This window comes from Rhodamnia argentea, chromosome 2 (genome assembly GCF_020921035.1).
Source record: "Rhodamnia argentea isolate NSW1041297 chromosome 2, ASM2092103v1, whole genome shotgun sequence".
Lineage (NCBI taxonomy): Eukaryota > Viridiplantae > Streptophyta > Magnoliopsida > Myrtales > Myrtaceae > Rhodamnia > Rhodamnia argentea.
The window spans coordinates 20,536,113-20,557,820 of record NC_063151.1 but is presented as its reverse complement, the minus strand read 5'-3'; the positions used below and the strand labels follow the sequence as shown (position 1 = coordinate 20,557,820).

The 21,708-nt window shown below is 39.2% G+C and overlaps 3 protein-coding genes across 8 annotated transcripts; 2 read left to right on the top strand and 1 right to left on the bottom strand.

Annotated features, from left to right (window-relative positions):
* Nucleotides 1-787: 787 nt before the first annotated feature.
* On the top strand, nucleotides 788-1,939 carry LOC115739471 (extensin-like). Its single transcript, XM_030672579.2, has one exon. The coding sequence runs from the start codon at nucleotides 788-790 to the stop codon at nucleotides 1,937-1,939; it is 1,152 nt and encodes a 383-aa protein (XP_030528439.1).
* Nucleotides 1,940-2,395: 456 nt separating this feature from the next.
* On the bottom strand, nucleotides 2,396-12,434 carry LOC115739584 (chaperone protein dnaJ 1, mitochondrial). Of its 6 annotated transcripts, XR_007197552.1 has the most exons (20): nucleotides 12,189-12,434; nucleotides 11,998-12,094; nucleotides 11,801-11,911; nucleotides 11,563-11,654; nucleotides 10,560-10,643; nucleotides 10,397-10,435; nucleotides 10,173-10,283; nucleotides 10,049-10,090; nucleotides 9,821-9,908; nucleotides 9,263-9,327; nucleotides 9,048-9,110; nucleotides 8,899-8,971; nucleotides 6,981-7,072; nucleotides 6,589-6,660; nucleotides 6,124-6,180; nucleotides 5,083-5,131; nucleotides 4,929-4,998; nucleotides 4,304-4,393; nucleotides 2,825-3,129; nucleotides 2,396-2,686 (listed from the first exon to the last, which is right to left on the bottom strand). XR_007197552.1 is itself a non-coding variant. In XM_048274711.1 (19 exons), coding segments are annotated over exons 1-19 (1,323 nt in total). In that variant the 5' UTR covers nucleotides 12,216-12,434; the 3' UTR covers nucleotides 2,748-3,253. The 6 variants fall into 6 exon arrangements, 5 of the variants coding, with proteins under 5 accessions (XP_048130668.1, XP_048130667.1, XP_048130665.1 ...); XM_048274711.1 differs by lacking the exon at nucleotides 2,396-2,686 and having other exon boundaries at nucleotides 2,748-3,254; XM_048274710.1 differs by lacking the exon at nucleotides 2,396-2,686 and having other exon boundaries at nucleotides 2,748-3,165.
* A 4,991-nt stretch (nucleotides 12,435-17,425) lies between these two features.
* LOC115739533 (MDIS1-interacting receptor like kinase 2-like) lies at nucleotides 17,426-21,509 on the top strand. Its single transcript, XM_048273472.1, has 3 exons — nucleotides 17,426-19,501; nucleotides 19,699-20,928; nucleotides 21,047-21,509. Exons 1-3 carry the CDS (start codon nucleotides 17,542-17,544, stop codon nucleotides 21,433-21,435), a joined length of 3,579 nt encoding a protein of 1,192 aa, XP_048129429.1. The 5' UTR covers nucleotides 17,426-17,541; the 3' UTR covers nucleotides 21,436-21,509.
* Nucleotides 21,510-21,708: the final 199 nt, after the last annotated feature.

Genomic DNA, 21,708 nt, shown 5'->3' with positions numbered 1-21,708 from the left:
GATATAAGTAATAAGTTGACCACCCAAAATAACGAATTAATCAAACATAGAAAGTCAATGGACAAGAGGAGGAAAAAAAAACATATAATTGTGCACCTGCTAAATGTTCTCACTATATATATGTGGTAGTTTAGGGTTGATCTGGTGTACCCTAGTGTTGAATTGAATGAATTAGAATTCCAATCTAGTTAGGAGTACGTTCTTATAAGTATAATATTGAGGCTGATAATTGAGTGGCCAACTTCTGAAATTGATGAGAATGGCGATTATATTCGTTTTGATGGTGGCATCAGTTAGATAATTGGCCTCTTTCTCTATGCCCCAACGGGAGTTAAGTTTGTCTTTGTGACTTGCAACTGAGGATGTTCTTGGAAACTCAATCTGATGAAGCAAATTAGGTAGGAAATTAAAATACACCTAAAAATCAAGCACGAGGGGAAAGTCTTGTGAGCAATTGGAGAATAGTTTTCCCATTTTAATCATGTGCTTATAACTTGGAGTTCGAGGCTAATAATGCATGTATGAACGCCTTGATTATCGAGGACTTTATTGTGATTATTATAAATTTGCGTCCTCCAATATTAAATGAGCGGACAACTCGACATACATGGTGTTAAGCAACCTTCTTGTTTGAAGAGTAGATTAGGACTTTGTAGAGTTTCAGCCCTCCAACTAGTACAAATAGAGCTCCACAAGTCCCAGAACATCCCAGGCCAACCTTCTTGCACTTGCTAGTTTGATCTATTTAGTGCAAGCGCATTTCATACCACATTTCCCGCAAACAAATATGAGCTACCCATACTACTCTCCGCCGCCACCTCCTCCGTCGACTCCGGTATGTAACACCACTGCTCCTCCACCACCGCCACCGCCGGCCCCGCCTTCAAGCCACCATCACAAACCACCACAAGGCCACCACCATCACCATCACCACCACAAGCCACCGCCTCCACCCACCCATCACCACCACCATCTATATGGACCGCCACCGCAATCACCGGCAGGGACTCCACTTTCACCACCGACTTATGTGACTCCACCACCAAAGGGCGGTGCTCCACCTTCGTCTCCTGGTGGCGGTGCACCTCCGCCTAAGGGGTTTTACCCACCAAGTCCTAGCAAGGGCATTCCAAGTTCACCAAAGGCATGGCCTCCCAAAGCTTATCCCCCAAGCCCTATCAAGGGCACTCCAAGTTCACCACCAAAGGGCGGCGCTCCACATCCGACTCCAAGTGGCAGTGCACCTCCATCTAAGGGGGTTTACCCACCAAGTCCGAGCAAGGGCACTCCAAGTTCACCACCAAAGGCATCGCCTCCCAAAGCTTATCCCCCAAGCCCTGGCAAGGGCACTCCAAGCTCGCCACCAAAGGCATCACCTCCCAAGTGGGCCTACCCACCAAGCCCTACCAAGGGCACTCCAAGTTCGCCACCAAAGGCATCACCTCCTTATTCTAAGCACCCACCCCCAACACCAGCCCCTAAACTACCTCCCTCATACCTTGCACCACCCCCCAAAGATGTCCATTCGCCACCTATTTACGGTGCTCCGCCTCCATCGCTCCCACCATCATCGAACATCAATGCACCCCCCGGTGGTGGTGGCCACCACACGACCGTTATTGCTGTATGTGTATCATTAGGCGGTCTCTTCGTGCTGGCATTCCTCGCAGTTGGTCTCTTTTGCGTGGCCAAGAGGAGAAAGAAGCCGGTCATGGTTCCGGGACCAGCTCCTTGTGTAGAAGTGGAGGAGCATGAGATGATCCACGAGAGAATAACCACAGGGCCATGCGGCGAGCAAAATGTGACCGTTGACATCGAAGATGACGTGATAATTCACAGTGGTGCCATCGGTGGAGCAGCAGCTGGTGCTTGTCACAGCAGCACCATCGGCCCTCCATGCGAACCAATTTATCCTCCGGGACATCACCGTCCCTGCTGAGCTTATGTTACCTTCTTGGTTTGAGCGACTCTATTCGATTCCCTCGTCACAAATTTAGTGATTCTGTCTATTCATTGTCATTGGGTTGTCGTCATAAGGGTGTAATAAATTCAATGTAAATGGGCTGGTTTGTAATGTGTTCATATTCCCATCTCAAGTCATCGTTGTATTGAAAAGAACAAAAAAGTGTTTATCTGATGCTTATTGCTATTACAAATAATATGTTCGAGTTTCCATACGAATGGTGAGCTCGATGACAGCCCGCAAAAATTAGACTGCACGGTTGACAGTACACGGGAAGTTGACTTCCTTGGTGGGGTACTAGACCAAAGCAAAAGTGAGTTGATTAGCTTAGGTAATTGATGACTCGTTTACGATAGTTACAGTGGTTCTTGGAGGAACACCGTCATCATATAATGGAGTAGTTAAGGGTGTGGGAATTTTAATTGGTTGGATGTCGACATTTGCATTCATGTGCTTCGAAGAGAGGTGCCTCACTGTCACATCGAACATGAAGAAAATGTACATAAAATACAAAAGAGGAAAAATGATAAAAGAAATAAATAAATAAATAAAACTCCAAGAAAAATCTCAAAGTTCTTACATTCTTCTAATTTCTCTATGCCCGGCTACTTGTCATATTGTCAAATGAAGTCCGCACCAGGAGGTACGTTTGAGCAACAATCATAGGAGAAATATGACATGAATTGACGACTCAGTGAGAAAAAAATGTTATCGCTCGTTATCCTGTTTGAGGAATTAGGACGAGAGTTCCGAAAGTCAACGCTGTGAATAAAAGATTTTGTGGAAGAAGAGAGAGAATTTGGAACTCTATTAAGATTACATTATTTCTGTACATTACTCTGAGAAAGAGTGCATATATACCTTGAAAAAATGGTGAGTTGCGGGGGCAAAAGAATGGCTTTGATGAGATTGCAATTGAGCAACTATGATCACCTCCATAAAAATATGATGCCTTCTATCGATATAACTCGACCTAAGAATATAATCTGGGGGAATCCTCCAGCACAACCAGTCTCAATCAGAAGTATCATCCGATCCAATCTGACCGCAAATTTGAGGCATGTGCTCAAGCCATCACTTTCTTCAAAAGCATAAGGATCAACAGGACCAGTGACATTTCAAGCATAAACTTAGGACTCGCCATGCGTTCGAGAAATTGTGCCCACCTGTAAGTTCAACCAGTACATAGCTGCTGATAAAGCCTGTTATCCATTTCAGGATCCCCATCATAATCAGAGAAGTAGCAAACATTAACCATTCAAAAGTTGAATCAAATGAAAATTTCCTTTTTCTGGTAGAGAAATGTAAATAACAACTTGAGTTCAGTCAATTTAACAATAGCACCTTCTACGGACTCAGAAAAACCGAAACAGTCATCCATGTCAGGAGAAGTGTTGCACTAACTATATCATGTAGACCGATATCATCTCAACCATTTAATTGTGTAGGTCCTATTGCGGGAACCACATGATCAATGGTTTAAATGGACTTCATCCACGTGGTCTAGCTATACGATTAGACACTTGGGCTTTGTTTGGGAGAAAGGAAGGGGAAGACAATGAAAGGTGTGTCTGAAAACTTGGAAGAATTTAAATTTTCTGTGAGAAGGTTTTTGGAGGCAACATTTAAGATTTTCACCAACAATCCTTTCCCTTCCCTCTCTTTCAACCACACAAAGCATCAGGTGAAAGGTAAACCTCATAAAATTATTTATTATTTTGTTATATTATCAAAGTATAAGACACCTCTATTGATTAGTCCAAGTGGAAAACACCTTAAAGTAACCATCAAGTGCATCTAGATTGTTCCTGCTAACCTGCACGCTCCCACCAATTTCAGAAACAGAATGCAAATTATCTCAGGTGATTCACATTATTGGTAGTTGCATCAACCTATTAATTCAGAGGTGTCCCAAAAGCAATTGCAGGGGCAGTCAAAATGTAGCTCTCACTCAAGCGCTGCCATCACCCCCACTGTAATGGTCAAGACGGCATTGCGCCTGGCAGTGGCACAAAAGTCATGTTCGACATCCATTTAGGAACAACATAACTACCTCTCCTCAGACAATGATCCAGAAGCGAAAGTAAAACCCAAACACCAAACCAAAAGCAAAGAATTTAAACATGAAACTAATGGCATATTGATCGATTCTGTTCAAGACAACATATAATTTTGTTTCAAAGGTGCTTGAGCCACCCATTGTCGATTAGAACATATAAATGTCATTAAGCATAGTACTACTGATACGACAATTACATGAATTAGATAATAAAAAGAAACAAGGATGAATACATACATGCACACTAGATGCCACCATAGAAAGAATAAGAGAGGACATACCAATTTCCTTCTTGATGAGTATTGTTTTCACTATTAATCTCCTCTTTAGCAAGTTCTTCTAAAATTGCGCGTTGTCGTTCATTTATCTCACTGAAAAGTAACCAGTCATAGAAAGTGCATCAACTTTTGATAGCCAACCAACCAAGACCTAATGTCTCAACCAACAATAAAACGTCAATATTGGAAGCAATACTTTCGTTACTTTGGTTTATACCATTGTTCCTTTTTCTGGGAACAACCAATTAATGTACAAATGGAATTCCTACTATGAATGTGATGCTTGTTGACATGTACCAAGATAGTCCCAGACTTCAAGGGGAATATGTTGAAATCCAGGGACAAAATAATTAAATACATGCATTTTTCAGGGCTTAAGTCCAAATAAGTTATTGTACTACCATCACATGTGCACTGTGCCTCCATGAGAAGAAGTAACTGTATTTCCAAATCATCCACAAAGGCAACTCACATGAATCCTAACCACAGATGCATATTGACCCGACCAATCATGCAGAAGCAAGAACCAGGAGGAGGAGGAGGAGGAGGAGGAGCAAAAGGATATAATAGAAACTCATTTGAACTCTGAAGATTACGGAAACAGACAACAAAATAATAAATAGCATACCTGGGGAATTTAACACGAAATCGCACAAATTGATCTCCATGAGTGACAAGAAAACCATGTTTTGGTAGTCCTGCAGCATTGCAACGTGTAAACATAGTTTTGGTAGACAAAAAGCACCACAGTTAATGCAAAACAAATTTATCATTCTGTAAACCTTTCCTTCTTAGAACCACAAGCTGTCCAGGCTGTACCCCCTTTGGTATCTGAGAAGGAAAATTTTGCAAACAGATATATCATCAGTGTAAGCAAGGAAGAAAAGTCCATCCAATCACAATGAAAGCCAAAGAAAGGATTCTATTTCAGTGGCATATGTTATTGACCCACAAGACATCACTTTTTTCTATAGGTAAATGCCCTCTTTTTACCCTTTTGCTTGGTAAAGCATTTGAGCATCTAGGGTTCCATGCCACCCTTTCCCCTCCACCCTCAACCGCAACACAAAATAGAGAAAGGCAAGCACACAATTGTATCTCCATGGATAGTTCTAGTACTGTCGGTGTCACCTTGTCAACCACAATCCAGGAACATCTTACAATTTTAGGTATTTTCATGCTGTTGACCCAACCATGTAATCATGTAATTAAAAGGCGCAAACAGAAATCTAAAGGTGATAACTTACTCAAGAACCTATTTTGTATAATTTGTTTATGTTTGAACTTTTTTTTCGTTCAAAACATATTCTGATGGTGCTAACTTACTCAAGATGTAGTCAATGTTGCCGATCATTTATAGCTTTGAAAAAAAGCCAACTAAAAAGAATTAGTACATTCTTATATAAGATGGTGAACTGATTTCCTTCAAAAATAGATGTGAACCGACTCAATCTACCCCAAAAAACAGCTTTCAACACAAGTGGCATACCCTCTTCTTCTTGGTTACCACTGATCTACAATTTTTGGATTTTCCATTGCACAAGACAAGGACCCCTAAAATGAATAACAAGAGCAGTAGGATGTTACACTGAACCACACATTAAAACCAGGGATTAAAGCAGTAAAACGCTTGGAACAGTAATTTGCTACATTATTGCTGCTTCCAGTTTTACTGATCCTGTTACTCATTTTACCCCTTCAATTCCACTCAAAGGTCAAAGGTCATCCGACAATCATGTCCTTTTATTGCAAATTATTAATAACACTCTCAAATTAAATCTGCAAGCACAAATATGTCCCCATGTGGCATGGATAACTCTTACATCAACTTGGACTTTCCCCGATAAAGTTGGGACCTCCACTTTACCACCAAGAATTGCCTGTAACACAAGTAAACCCCAAAAAGTCAAAGAACCAGGTTACAGATATCTATCTGAATAACATGGAACTGATGCTGTCATGAAAAAATACACAGTAAAGAGGACATTAAAAGTAAAGTCATGATGGATAGCAATGCACAAGCAGGGAATAATTTGGCATCACACCATTAAGTACATTGAACATGCCACGACAAGCAAGTATCAATTTCAGTGCGCACTGGTTAGGTAAAAGCTAATATCCATTAAAGTTTACAAGATTTTAAAACCATCATGATAGATGAGAGCAATTACAACCGAAGCACAAGCAAGATTTTACATATGGCATGAGCTAAAGCTAGGTAGGGGAACTTTCTCACAAGTGGAGTAAGAGAGGCAAAAACCTAATATGCTCAATAGTTTTGTTCTCACTTGTGTGAAGCTAATTTCTGAGACCACATATACATCTGCACCGTCTCTGGTAAAGGTACGATCTTCAGCCATCTGCATGAGCAGAGTTACAAGTTATGTGCACATGCAGTTGGCAATCTGATAGTGATACAGCTGACTTATTTAATAATGCAAGACTTCAAAATGTTTCACGATCACATCCAAATCTTGTTTATGGTAGTAACGGTAGTTGGGACAGTTTCCTAATGAATCAACCATGTGAGAGACTTCAAAAGGAGAGAAGATGTAAAGCAATAAAGATCTCACAGGAAAGCTCCAATAACAGCAGGATAAAGCTTCTACCATGAAGTGAGATCAAAGTTGTTCTTAAGATCATTACTACCATACAACCAGAAAAGAAGAGGGGATCATGCCTTTAATTTGATGAATAAGTTGCCAGGTTGCCTCCTCCGCGCTCCAGCATTACCAGCCCCTGGCACGCGAATTGTATCTCCTGAATCCACACCTACACCATTGAGGAATGGAAACATCAGCTTATCCACTGAAGAGAACACCGGACACAGTGCTGTTCTTTGATAAAGGTAATTTATGTCGATGACATGAGGACATGTCATATGTCCCAACTGCATTGATTTACCCTGTAAGCCATTTGAATCCACCCCATACTAATGTGTCATAGATATGTCTCTTTTAAGCACATTGGTTATAAATGAATATGTCCTCGGAAAAACAAGCCATTCCCACTCCCCAAAGAGAGAAAAGATAGCAACTATATTAGCGAATAAAAAAAACACATCATGCCACATGAAGTTGGTTATGTTGCAAGATTTCACTCATGCACAGTGGATGAATTTACGAGTTAGCTCTTTACAACTTGCAAAGAACCACAAAATTTTTTCCAGAATGTGGAACTGCCAACTTATCTGAAGAACTTTCCTCTGATGTATTTAAAGAGCCAGCTGAGGAAGGCTAGCAAGAGACCTGGAGATATTTGAACACTAGACCGCCTGCTCTACATGTCGTAATAAGGGACCAAGACAACTTATTCCATTAACGCATTGTTTCATATTTAAATGTTTTGACACCCTAACTTTCAGAACAGCGTGGGCGCATGCGCACGCGTGCACGAGAGAGAGAGAGAGAGAGTTAACAATGTATAAAAATGAGATATCCAAAAGAACTGTAATTATTGAAAAAGAATCATGAAGCTTTAGATAAAGCAAACTCTGGTGAGATTAAAAGTTTTGCAGGTTCAGTTGTGAAAATTTTGCGGTTCTTTACAACTTGCAAAGAACCACAAATTTTTTTCTAGAATGTGGAACTGCCAACTTAACTGAAGAACTTTCCTCTGACAAAGAGTCAGCCGAGGGAGGCTAACAAGAGGCCTGGAGATATTCGAACACTAGACCATCTGCTCTATTGTCGTAATAAGGGACCATATCCAACTTCTTATTCCATTGACGCATTGTTTCATATTTAAATGTTTTGACACCCTAACTTTCAGAACAGCATGGGCGCATGCACGCACATGCGTGAGAGAGAGAGAGAGAGAGAGAGAGAGATAACAATGTATACAAATGAAGATATCCAAAAGAACAGCAAATATTGAAAACGAATCATGAAGCTTTAGATAAAGCAAACTCTGGTGATTAAAAGTTTTGCAGGGTCAATAGTACCCAATGAGACAGATGGGGACCATGATGCTACTGAAGCCACATGATGGGGACAAAAAACTCCTAAATGCTTAAGCTGTCTTTTGCCCTGACAAGATATATTGGGCGGAGTATGGTTCAAATTTCACACAAACATCCCTTTGCATTTGACCGGTGTTTGTTTTCATGCATCATTTGGAGCACCAAAAGCGTTGCAGTGTCAACATGAAATTACTCCTTACACAGAAGAAATCCTCACTGAGATCATCAGAGAATTAACCATGAGAACTCTAAATTATTTGAGGAACAGGAGCAGCACAACTTGAGTAATCATCCCCATGAATGTCATAAACAAAATTAAGTTCGGTAAATAAATATAGGTTTAACAACACAGCCTGAACCCATGTACATGTAATTTACACTCAAACCACAATATTGCAATAGTGAAGCCTGCAGAAGCACTTTTTTTTTAATTTACAAAAACAACATTAATCACATAAGCCATATGCATTTAACATAAAGAACTGAAGCCATAAAGCTGTAAAATGAGCATGCACGACCATGTTACTCTCCCAGATCTCACCCAGTCAGCCTTATCATCATTTTACATTATCACAGAAATGATGAATCCAACACAATACCCATAGAACTCTATTAGAGATCATTAACTCTGACGTACCTGCAGGAATAGTAACTTTAACTTCCTTAGTGCCTTCGACAACTCCTGATCCTCCACATGAAATGCATTGCTCCTACCCAAGTTACTGAGTATGAGCATCTTCACCAGAAAACTGAAATTAAAGAGGGTGCTGAGAAGTAGTGGTAAACCTTGACAACTCTCCCCGAGCCGTTACAGGTAGTGCATGTCGCTGAAAATGGGGGAATTGTGACCTAATAGCAAGGAAGACCAAAGTACATGTCATGTACACTAAGTTATGGTCCGTCAAATTTTGGATGAGTAACACAATTATCCTCAGGAGCAAACAGTCCAGAAGAACTCAACCGCTAGTCAGTGTTATTGCAGAGCTCATGAAAGCTCTTACCCTGCCAATGCCTCTGCAAGTTGGACACACTCTCGCCTTGACACCAGGTGGATGGCCACGCCCATCTGCATTACCACATTGACATGAACTTCATGACTTTGCTACGGGAGATGTACTATTACAATAACTCATAAAAATTCAAAGGACATATAAGCAAGATTAAACATCTCTAACTGTGACTTGCATATAGTTATGTACAGCCAATGACAAGAAAATAACAACAAAGTTAATATTTATTAGAAGCATCTTTGCCTTCCACTTTACAGGCAATCATGAATCTTGCTTTTCATATATGATATACTATCTGTGCTTTTTATCCTAGTTTCAAGTTCTACGACATTGCCAAAACCTCCAAAAAGTGCAAAAACTAATCATATATTGGTTGACATACCTTTAGCAAGTAAACGGGGATTAGAGCAGAGTACCAGTGAGCATAAAGTGATCGCACTTTTAGCTTCTACAGCTAGATGTATAAACAATTTGATTTCCAAGAGACATTGTAGAAACAAGAGGTAGAAGGATGTACTTTAACCAGCGCGATCAAAATACTATACAAACCACAAGAATCACAAGGAACATGTGCTTCAAAGGACAGATCTTTTGTGCACCCTTCCGCAGCCTCAACGAAAGAAAGTATCAATTCAACCTAAAAATTTCCAATAAAATGTGGGCATTAATGGGTCAGTAATCCAAGTAATCTTCTCTCCCACAACAAACTAGATCAGGAGTAGATATCCGAGTAACACTATCTCATAAAGAAACGAGACCAAGGGTATAACTACGAACCTGAACATCAGATGCAAATTGATCTGTCTCGTCCTCAAAAATCTAGAACAATCAAATGCTTTTCAGTTAGATGTCGCGGAACAGAATATTGGAAGATCGTGACATGCAGGACACTTGGGATTACCTCAGAAAATATCTTGTGGAAGGAACTAGAGAAATGCCTCTCGTACTCATGTGCGAACCCCTCAGCATTTCCTTCACCATATTCAACATTTACTGACCTTCTAGAGCGTTTCTTCAATCAAGTAATGTAAAAGGCTCAGTGAGCTAAAAATCCTCCAATAAATGCAGCTATGCTAAAGTTCACTATGTAATTCAGTTAAAAGTAGAGAGATTTAGAGATTTTACCCTGTCATACTCTGCTCTTTTTTCAGGACTTTGCAAAGTCTGAAATTAGTTGAAAAGGCAGGACACAAAAATTGTCACCTCCAATGTATGAGACATCCAAACACCATGTAACAATCTTTGAAAAAAAGTTTTCCTCCACTGGCATCTAATCGAGAAGACAAACCTCATAAGCATCTCTTATCTCTTGAAATTTCCTCTTTGCAGAAGGATTATTCTTATTTGCGTCGGGATGGTGCTTCTTTGCAAGCTGCATTGCATACAAGCCAAGAAACTCAATCAGATGTAAGAGTCGAATAACAACTGAAAGAGGTGCAGTGGCATTAAGAATATATCCGAGTAGTTCAGTCAATTATGACAATCAAATTGACTGAGGTACTTGGACCTCTAATGTTAGAAATATCCACTTATTCTCAACCACGAAGGGAAGGAGTTCACGAAGAAGCAGCAGAAGACTCTTGTTGGACCATACTCAGTTTCTTTCTGGTTGAAACATGTATGATCAACAAGAATATGTGATCTACGTATTAACATCAGCCTCGCCTCCACAAAGTAAAAGCAACAAAGAACATCTTAATATTCACAATATGTTAAGATGTCAGTGTTCAGTTCACACAGTAATTTTTAGTACTTTTCAAATTGTTCTTCAGGAGCTTTTAGATTTATGTCCAGGGAAATTGCCTGAAAGAGTTCAATATTAAAGAACTTCTTCAAACTTCACAAAAGTACTCTATATCACCAACTTATTTGTAACTATTTCCTGTCACTGGCAACATTGAAAAGCCAAAAGCAGTTTCTAGAAAAATAAAATGCTTAAGCTCGACTAATCAAATTATAGCATTAGCAGGAGTTTCCATGTATGTCCTACCACTACATATGCAATGATTTGCCATAACCCAGTGGCCTAAATTCCAATTCCAAGGCATCTTATGTGCATAGAAATGGATAAAGAACTAGCTTCACACATCACAAGAAAAGGTAGTGAATGAAACCCATCACTTTTTGTTATTTTGTGAGCATGGTAATCATCATTTGTTAAAAGGCATTTATCGTATAAGCCAGTGTACCAAAGAGCATGCATTCTCAATGCAAAGGTATGAATTACTCAAAGGCCACTGTGATTCCCATTAGTTTCCCTGAACTACATTCGGTACATATGTTCTACCCACCATATGAAAAGCCTTCTTAATCTCAGCTCGGCTGGCATTCTCCGAAACACCAAGAACATCATAATAGCTTCTTTCTGGGTAGCGACAAGAGCCTGAGATTATACAAACAGACCAACACTAGCATTTTATGAATCATTTCCATCAAATGAATTAGCCGCTTCAAATTTACAGCCTAAACAAAAAAATTGGGGAAAGTAAGAGAGACTGCACCAGAGGCAGCAAATGAGAAAAAACGCACCTGTTGCATGAAGACACCGATACCTCCAAGGCGACCTCAAGGTCTCCCGGTCAATAGGATTTCCAGTAAAAAGACCGCAACTGTACGAAGCTGAATGATGAAAAGCTTCAGCTACTGACATGCTTCCACTCATGAGCTAAGCAACAACTACATTGCCAAGGGGGAAGAAAAGAGAGAAAGAAGGGAAGAAAGCTTACTTCGGGCGAGCAAGAACGCCCTCCGCGAATCCGAAACCGAACTATTCACAATCGAATTCGTCTGACCCGTGATGGAAGACAACAACCGGCGCCGGCACTGCACAGCATCGGAAATCAGCAAATTACAGAGCCAACGAAAAAGGCAAAAAACCGACCGGACACCCCTAAAATGCTCGGTCGAATCCGCTCACCGATCGTAACCAGCTGAATCTGCCCATGCGAAATCAAATCTTGAAAAGACGCAAAATGCTGCCCCCAGAATCAAGGGCGATTGAAGATTGAAGTACGATCGGAAAACTAGCGAGGAAGGAAGATTCGGAGACAGAGGTCAAAGGCGTGGCTTGAACATCAAGGCAAAGAAAGCAACGCCATTGGTGCTTTGCTTGAGCCTTGGGGGAGGGTTTAGCTAGGGTTTATGCAACGGTTTGATTAAACCGTCTCAGTGTGATTTTGCCGTTCGGTGGAATTTGTCAGAAATTTTTTTTTTTTCCTGTGTGTTTTCCAGTGCTCTCACGATTTCATCCGCTCTTAATTTTCTTTTTTCACTTAGGTCCCTCTTTTAGGAAAATAACGGTAATAATACCTAAGCTCTAGTCTAATGTGCAATGTCATCACTAGACTTTTAGTTCGTTCAATATGATTATTGGAATATTTCTAAATGTTTAACGTAATCCTTAAACTTTCAATCTGCTTAATGTAGTCTCTCTACTTTCCAATGAAGTCAAACCAATCTTTAAGTATCGTTGAAAAGTTTTCATAGTTAGATTTCTGCTCAGATTTCGAAATATCTTTTCATTTTTGCCTTTTTTTAAATAAAATATATATATGATAATTTTTCTTTATTACGTTTTGGTCTTTGTAAGCGATACTTCAATTTAAGTAAATTTTAGCTTGTGATCTCTAAAATGATACAAGTAGAACCTTATTTAGAGTTGTGTTGAATTTACATCCCATCGTATTATTTCTAGAGAGATTTCTAAAACGATACTCATTATGTATATATACTCGTACCTATATATATCACAATCCGAATTTGGACAATCAAATGCGGCCTAAGTATTATGGTCCTGTTTGGTTCAGAATTCGGCCAAGGAACTTTGAGAAAATGTAAATACCTTTGGGCTAAAGGCCTTTTTCAAAATGCAAATAGTGTTTGATAAAATGTATTTTAAAAACATATTTGAAAAGCAAATTTGACATAAATATTGTTTGGTGAAAAATGAACTTTGTAAAATATTTTTTCTTTTTGAGGCGACCGGCGGAGGCAAAGATTGGCATAGACGGCGACCGGCGGTGGCGGCGGTGACCGACAACTCAAGGCGACCGGCGGCGACCGGCAGCGGCGACCAGCCGACCGAGCGGCGGCAACCGGCGACGATCGGCGGCGGCGGCGGCGGCAAGTAAATGTGACAAAATTAAAATAATAAAAAAATTAGTTGCATTTCGCCAAAGTCCCTTAGCCCAAAGTACCTCTTGAGGTACTTTGGGCTAAGGGACTTTAGAGAGCATTTGAGATGCAATTGCATCTCCCCAAAATGAACCAAAAAATGAACCAAACACCATTTGCATTTGGCCAAGGGATTTTAGAACCCCAATGCTCATTTGCAATGCTGAACCAAACAGGGCCTATGTCTAAAAGGATTTCTAAAACGATACTCATTTATGTAAATATACTCATACCTATATATATATATATATATATATATATATCAGAATTCGAATATGGACAACCAAATGTCGCCAAAGTATTTTCATAATGCTTCTAAAATGATACTAGTATTCATACCTATATTAATCGAATTTATGTTCCTTATTTTTTAGATCAATGAAATTTTTGATAATCTAAATCTTCTTCCTCGTTTTTATATAAGTAAGAATATCTATAAATAAACTAATATCGTTCTTAGATACTTATATTTCTATAGCAGGAATATCAACCTAATAAAATTCTTAAAACCTTAACTATTATAGACATCCAAAGTTAAAATTTACTTAAAAGATACCATCGGAGTATTTACGAAGACCAAAAAGAAAGAAATGTAATACAATAATTTTTTATTTAGGAAAGGAGTAAAATGAAAATATTGACTACAATCCGGACGATAATGAATCATGAAAACTTGTGAATGGTACCAAAGGCCCGATTTCAAATTGTTATAAAAAGTTGAGGGACTACATTGAATAAATTGAAAATTTAGGGACTACATTGAACATTGACACGTAGTTCAAGAACTACGCTAAACAAATTAAAGTTTAATAATGATATTGTACATCGAACCAAAGTTTGAAAACTAAAGACCTATTTTGTAACACTTCAGATTCTCCGATTCTAGTTCTTTTGTTCCCACGAGCAAAAAAAATCAAAAATCTGCTTGGTAACATCAATCACTATTTATATTCCCTGAAAAATAATTTATTATCGGGAATTGATTTGGAACAGAAACAAGATGCAAAAAAAAAAAAAAAGTAGCTTCTCTGTTCTCGAGAATAGAATCAGAAAAAATCATTTCTGCTCAAAAACTGTTCATGGGAAAAGAATTGTTACCAAACATGCCCTAAACTATTTTTGTCAATTTTCCCAATCTTAATTAAGTGGCATTATTTGGACCAAAAAAAAAAAATTAAGTGGCATTATTGAAATATTGATAGTCATTAACGATATTATCTCCTCTTACTTCCGTCAACAACTCATATTTATGTTGGTGTGGAGCTAATCAATACCTTTTTTTGTGGACCCATTTACTTCTTTTTTACGTGCTTCTGATTTTTCTGACAACAGCTTGTTTCACAATTCTAAATGTGAAATTGTGGAAAAAAGCTATCACTATTGTAGAAATGTATTTACCTTTTAATAACATACTTAAATTTAAGCATTGGTGTTTTAATAATTGTTAAAAGGTGCGTTAATGTAAAAATCATCCAAGCCCATCATCGTGTATTAATGCTTTTTGTTGGTCCCGAAAGAGCAGTATGAAAAGGTGAATTAGTTGAAAATCTTAGAATAAACAAGAGATAATTGCAATAAGTGTTTTAAAACTCTTACGAAAAATACACTTAAATTCTAAATTTTTTTTATGTAATCAAGCCCTAAAAATTGTCTAATTTATGCAATCACGTATTTCTATTAACTCCATCTAGTTTGAATGAGGAAAAATGCTGACATCACTTTTTTAAAGTTTTGTTTTATAACACACGGCACTGATGTGGTGTTCGCTAGGCCCACGTAATAAAAAAAGCCGAAAAATAAAAAAGGCCCAACAAAGTAAAAAAGATAGAATTGCAAAGTTAATAAAGAAAAAGAAATGAAAATTTGAAAAATTGCAACAATAAATACCAAAAATGTAAGAGAGATATTGATCTATCACGGAGGGCTTGGATTGCGCCGGCCACATCATTTCATAATGTTCATAGAGGGAAAATATATATTTCTTATATACTACACAATGTTCCGTATGCCATAAACAAATAAGACTGAATGTATAATAAGCGATGACACCAGTGACAAAAAGTATAGTAAGAGATAACTTAATGACATAAATTTTTTTAGTATATTTGTCAATTTGTACTAAAGTATCGATAAGAACATTATCCATCATATAAAAAAATGTTAATAGAACGTATTTTACATATAAAATGAATATCATATGACGATAAAAAAAAGTGAACCTTAGCAAATCAGTGAAAAAACTCACGTACGATTTCCAAAAAGTTACAAAGAAAAATATGTGTAAAGTATAGCTTGGCCAAGAAAGATGGAATTAATAACTACGATTACATGTTGTTAATTTTCATCACAAGTATTGTTTCGACATATTTTTCTCTTTCTTTGATCGAAAGAAAATCTCCTCCTCCCAAACTCTCATTAGTAGTTTGAATTTTTTTTTTTAGGTATAGCTGCCTCTTACACACTTATAAACAAGAGTCCCATTAAGAAAAAAGTAATTATAAATTACACCATTAGTGGAAACAAAATTTTCAGCAAGCGGCCTTATTTATTCTTGAGTTGAAGGTTGTAACTTGTAACTACTCATTTTCTCACCAATTGTCAAGTCAAGGGTCAGCAAGACTCCTTATAGAAAGTGCTCTTCCCACCGCCGCCTTCTGTTTGATTTTTCTTAGTTTTTTTTTTTTTTTTGGTCCGATGATTTTTCTTAGGTTGGACACCACGAAAACCACTAAATCGATTATGTGACAAATTTATTCTAAATTAATTTTTGGATCACCAAAAATCCCAAACTGTGTATACGTGTGATAAATTTACCCAAACTAATATTTGAGACATCAAAAACCCCAAATTAGTACAACTATGATAAATTTATCCTAAAACGATACAGATTTTCACGTGAATTTGCCATATCTATTGACTTATTGCTCATCCAACTCAGCAATTTTACGATAAAATTCGACGGAAATTAACGAATGGTAAATATATCACGAGTGTATCGGTTTGAGATTTTTGGTGATCTAAAATTTAGTTTAGGATAAATTTATCACATATTTACCAATCTGAAATTTTTCATTGCATTAACCATTTTCTTAAAAAGAACCCCTCTCTCTCTCTCTTTCCCCAAAAAATATCCAGTGTCAATGCTGATCCGTCCATGCCACGGCACCTTCCTCAATCACCGGTGTCATCGCTAGCCCGTCATACTGTCAACATCTTCGTCTCTTCTACGTCACTATTGATGCTTTTTTATCCCACACATCAGAAAACTCGGGATCCCAATTTGAGGCCAAGTCGCCGAAGGAGCAACATATTTGGTCGAACTAGATATGAGGTTATGGTGGCCAGACCTTGTTGTCCCTCACATCGATGATGTCGGATTTATCTCCATTTGAAGACCGAGCCACCAGAGGAGCATCGGAGCTTGCAGAGGATGGCGACTACCTGGTTACAATGGGGCAGAGACGTGGTGGAGATAGGTAGAGGCGAGGGAGAAAGAGATGGAGTGGAGCGGGTGTGGAGGCCGGTCGGCCAACCCATGTTTCGATTTGGTTTCCTTGTATGTTTTCCGTACCATAGTTTAATCAGAGATTACTACATGCAGGCAACACAAATCGAAGATTGGTCGAAGATAATTTTCCCTTCATTGGAGATTGAGAAAAAAAAAATTGTCTAGATTTAAATTCCAATATAAATAAGTAAGTTGAATAGATATTATTTGTCTTTTTTGTCATTTTTTGGTACTTCCTTTTTCTTCCTTTCAAAGTTGAAGCACTCTCCAAAATGCCAGACTTCTCCTCCGTTGACGTCAAGTTGCAAACGTATGAAGTCCGTCCTAAGTCTTTGATGTGCCGTGTCTCCCGAGTCATAGAGTCTTCTCTAAATTATAGCTTTTCAACTTCACAGTGGCAACCCTTCTTGACTAGCTCCCAACCTTCACGAAAACTCCATAAATCATGGAACCTCACAGAGAATATTGACTTAGTCGTTGAGTTGATGGTCCCAATTTCCTGCTATAAGTACGTCTCGGTTGTAGTACTTCTCATGGTCATGCAAAGAAAGAAAGACAAGCCCACCCCAAATAACCTAAACAACCTGCCATGGCCTCATCTCTGAACCAACTCTCGCCGCTGTTCCTCGTTTATGTCCTTCTCATGCTCACGCAAGAAATGCCTTGTCTCGCTTCATCTCGAAGCTCTACTCTAATGGCCGTTGGTGCTAGTAACCAAACCAGAAAGGAGGAAGTGGAGGCACTCCTAACATGGAAATCTAAGCTAGACAGCCAGAGTCGCTATACTTTGTCTTCGTGGAGTGGAAGCAACCCTTGTTCATGGCGCGGAATCGATTGTGATCTTCCTGGGAGAGTTGTGAGCTTGAACCTCTCAGATTCTGCCATACAAGGTATGCTTCATCATCTCAATTTCTCTCGATTGCCCAACTTGGTCGCTCTAGAGCTTGCCAACAACTCGCTTTTCGGAAAAATCCCTCCGAGCATGGCTCTTCTTGCCAAGCTTACTCATCTGAATTTGTCTCGAAATAACCTTTCGGGAAACATCCCAACTCAACTCGGGTCGTTGCGATCTTTACAAGTTCTCGAGCTTTCGAATAATAACTTCAATGGCCCAATTCCCAATGAGATAGGTAGCTTGAGCAACTTGACCGGCCTATTTCTTTCCGATAATAAGCTTTCTGGTTTCATCCCTAAAGAAATAGGAAGGCTCAAGTCCCTCAGTTACCTTATGTTGATGAACAATCACATCACCGGTCCTATTCCTTCTTCCGTGGGAAACATGAGCAGCTTGATAAAGATGTGGCTTTTTAATAATCAACTTATTGGGGCCATTCCAGAGGAAATAGGAATGTTGGGGTCTCTCAGTGAACTTGATTTATCAAACAATCATCTCAATGGAACCATCACTACAACTCTAGGAAATCTAAGTAATTTGGCATATCTTTACCTCTATGGCAACCAACTTTCTGGCTCCATACCTATGGAAGTGGGAGGAATGAGATCCCTCATACATTTTCAATTGCTATTCAATGATTTAACTGGTCCTATCCCGACATCCATAGGAAGCTTGAGCAATCTCAATGTTCTTTTCCTTTCCCACAATGAGCTTTCCGGTCCTATCCCGTCATCCTTAAGAAACTTAAGCAATCTCAATATTCTTTCCCTTTTCAATAATAAGCTTTCTGGTCCTATCCCGTCATCCTTAGGAAACTTAAGCAATCTCAATATTCTTTCCCTTTTCAACAATGAGCTTTCTGGTCCTATCCCGTCCTTCATAAGTAACTTGAACAATTTGAATGGTCTTTTCCTTTCCAACAATAAGCTTTCTGGTCCTATCCCGTCCTCCGTAAGTAACTTGAGCAATTTGAATAATCTTTTCCTTTCCCACAATGAGCTTTCCGGTCCTATCCCGTCATCCTTAGGAAACTTAAGCAATCTCAATAATCTTTCGCTTTTCAACAATGAGCTTTCCGGTCCTATCCCGTCCTCCATATGTAACATGAGAAATTTGAATAATCTTCTCCTTTCCAACAATGAGCTTTCTGGGCCTATCCCGTCCTCTATAGGCATCTTGAGCAATTTGAATTATCTTTCGCTTTCCAGCAATGAGTTGTCGGGTCGCATCCCACCATCCATCGGTAATTTGAGCAATCTGAATGTTCTTGACCTTAGCCAAAATGAGTTGTCAGGCTTTATTCCGAAAGAGATTGGAAAACCAAGATTCCTCAGTCATTTGAGTCTACATCTGAATGACCTAGGGGGCTTTCTTCCCATCGAGATAAACAATCTCACATCCCTCGCATTCCTGCAGCTATCTGATAATGACTTTGTTGGCCAATTGCCACAAGAAATGTGCAGTAGCCAAACTCTGGTAAATTTTAGTGCATCAAACAATCACTTCACTGGACCCATCCCAAGAAGCCTGAAAAATTGTTCAACTTTGTATAGAGTTAGGCTCGAAAACAACTCACTCACTGGAAATGTAACCGATGCTCTTGGTGTGTACCCCAATATGGATTACCTTGATTTGAGTAACAACGAATTTCATGGTGAGCTACCACCGACATTGGGTGAATGTACAAATCTAACGAGCTTGATAATCTCCAACAATAAAATCTCTGGCACCATACCACCTCAGCTTGGAAACATGAATCAATTGCATAGACTCGACCTCTCTTCAAATGATATTGCCGGGGAAATTCCTAAAGACCTTGGAAAATTGAATTGCTGCTGGAGCTTTCATTAGACAGCAACCGCCTTACAGGCCACATCCCTCAAAAACTTGGAGACTTGTCCAGTCTCCAGAAACTCAACATTGCAGGGAACAACCTGAGTGGCTCAATTCCTATACAACTTGAGGGGTGCTCCAACCTTATATTCTTGAATTTAAGCAGGAATAATCTTGAAAATAGTATTCCTATGGAGATCGGCAATCTCCAGTCTCTTCAAGTTCTCGATCTGAGTCAAAATTTGCTCGAGGGAGGAATACCCCAAAAGCTAGGGCTATTGCACAGGTTGGAATTACTCAATCTCTCACACAATCAGCTCTCCGGTTCAATTGCGTCCACCTTTGATGATATGGCGAGCTTGACATCAATCGACATATCGTATAATGAGTTAGAGGGTCCTTTACCAAACATTACAGCCTTTCGTAATGCTACGATTGAAGTTGTGAGAGGGAACAAAGGCTTGTGTGGAGTTATTGCTAGTCTTAACCCCTGCACAGCAACAACGTCGAAAGGGAAGAACAAAAACAAAAAGCTGCTGTTAACTTTGATTCCTACTTTAGGTTGCCTACTTTCGTTGCTTCTTGTTGTGGGAATTTCAAGTATAATATGCCGTAGATTAAGGAAAACAGAGCCTTGTTCGAACAACAGAAGCAATGAAAACCCGTGGGCAGTACTGAGCTTTGACGGCAGAATGGTCTATGAGAGCATTATTGAAGCCACGGAGGAGTTTGATGCCAAATATTGCATCGGTGTTGGAGGACATGGTAGTGTTTACAACGCCCGATTGCAAACAGGTGAGATTGTTGCTGTAAAGAAACTCAAGGAAGCAGTGGATGTCGAAATTGCTAGTCGAAAAGCATTTGAAAGGGAGATTCATGCCCTGACCGAAGCTCGGCACCGGAATATTGTCAAGCTCTACGGATTTTGCTCGAGTTCTCGACATTCATTTTTGGTGTACGAGTTCTTGGAATCTGGCAGCTTGAAGGATGTATTGAACAATGAAGAGAGGATAACGACATTTGACTGGAACAAGAGAGTGAATGTTGTCAAAGGTGTGGCTTGTGCTCTGTGCTACATGCACCATGAATGCTCTCCTCCTATAGTTCATCGAGACGTGTCGAGCAAGAATATTTTACTGGATGAAGAATACGAAGCTCACGTCTCTGATTTTGGCACGGCTAAGGTCCTACAACCTTATTCATCCAATTGGACTTCCTTTGCAGGCACTTTCGGATATGCAGCTCCAGGTTAGTTGGTTTCTTCAATAAAAGCAATTGATCAAATAGCATTTCTAAGGTTTTGGCCAAAACAGATAGCGTTAATAAGAAATTGGAAAAAAAAAATATTGTTGTTTTCCCTTTGCAGAGCTCGCATACACGATGGAGGTGAAGGAGAAATGTGATGTTTATAGCTTTGGAGTGGTGACATTGGAAGTAATCACGGGGAGACATCCGGGCGATCTCATATCGTCTCTCGCATCTTCATCTTCTTCTTCATCAAGCAATTCAACAGCTTCACATTGGCCCCTAAAACAAGCTCTAGATCAAAGAATTCCGTACCCAGATGGTGATCTGCTAGGTCACGTGGTTTTCATTGTAAAGATGGCATTTACATGCTTGACTGCAAAACCAGAGCATCGTCCAAGCATGGAACAAGTGTCTCAACAGATATCGGCACGTGGGTCGATCATGATAAGCGCGTTGGAGGACATAAAATTGGAAGAGCTAGTTGACCCTGGATGCTTCACTTATTGACATTTTGGTCTCTCTGTTGCAGCTTGTGTACCAAGTTCTGTCTTTGATTTCTCTTACAAGGATGATATGCACTGTATCACTGATTTTCCCTATATTTATCAGCTACTTTTTTTTTTGTCAATCTTTTTTTTTTTGTTTTGGGTCGGATTGGTCAATCTATTTATTAGCTACTTTTCTTTTTTTGGTCGAATATTTATCATCTACTTGAAATAGCCTCATATTTGCATCTTACGTGGTTTCAACCGGCAAAAAAAAAAAGAAAGGTGATGTACT

Excerpts from the sequence above, each read along its gene's own strand:
- LOC115739471 (XM_030672579.2), top strand. The coding sequence starts at position 788 with ATGAGCTACCCATACTACTCTCCGCCGCCACCTCCTCCGTCGACTCCG.
- LOC115739533 (XM_048273472.1), top strand. The coding sequence starts at position 17,542 with ATGGCCTCATCTCTGAACCAACTCTCGCCGCTGTTCCTCGTTTATGTC. Across the intron at positions 19,502-19,698 it reads GAGTAACAACGAATTTCATG|ACAGCAACCGCCTTACAGGC; the intron begins GTGAGCTACCAC and ends AGCTTTCATTAG. Across the intron at positions 20,929-21,046 it reads TTTCGGATATGCAGCTCCAG|AGCTCGCATACACGATGGAG; the intron begins GTTAGTTGGTTT and ends TTCCCTTTGCAG.
- LOC115739584 (XM_048274708.1), bottom strand. The coding sequence starts at position 12,215 with ATGGGCAGATTCAGCTGGTTACGATCG. Across the intron at positions 10,436-10,559 it reads AGATAAGAGATGCTTATGAG|ACTTTGCAAAGTCCTGAAAA; the intron begins GTTTGTCTTCTC and ends AACTAATTTCAG. Across the intron at positions 7,073-8,898 it reads TAAAGTTACTATTCCTGCAG|GTGTGGATTCAGGAGATACA; the intron begins GTACGTCAGAGT and ends TCAATGGTGTAG.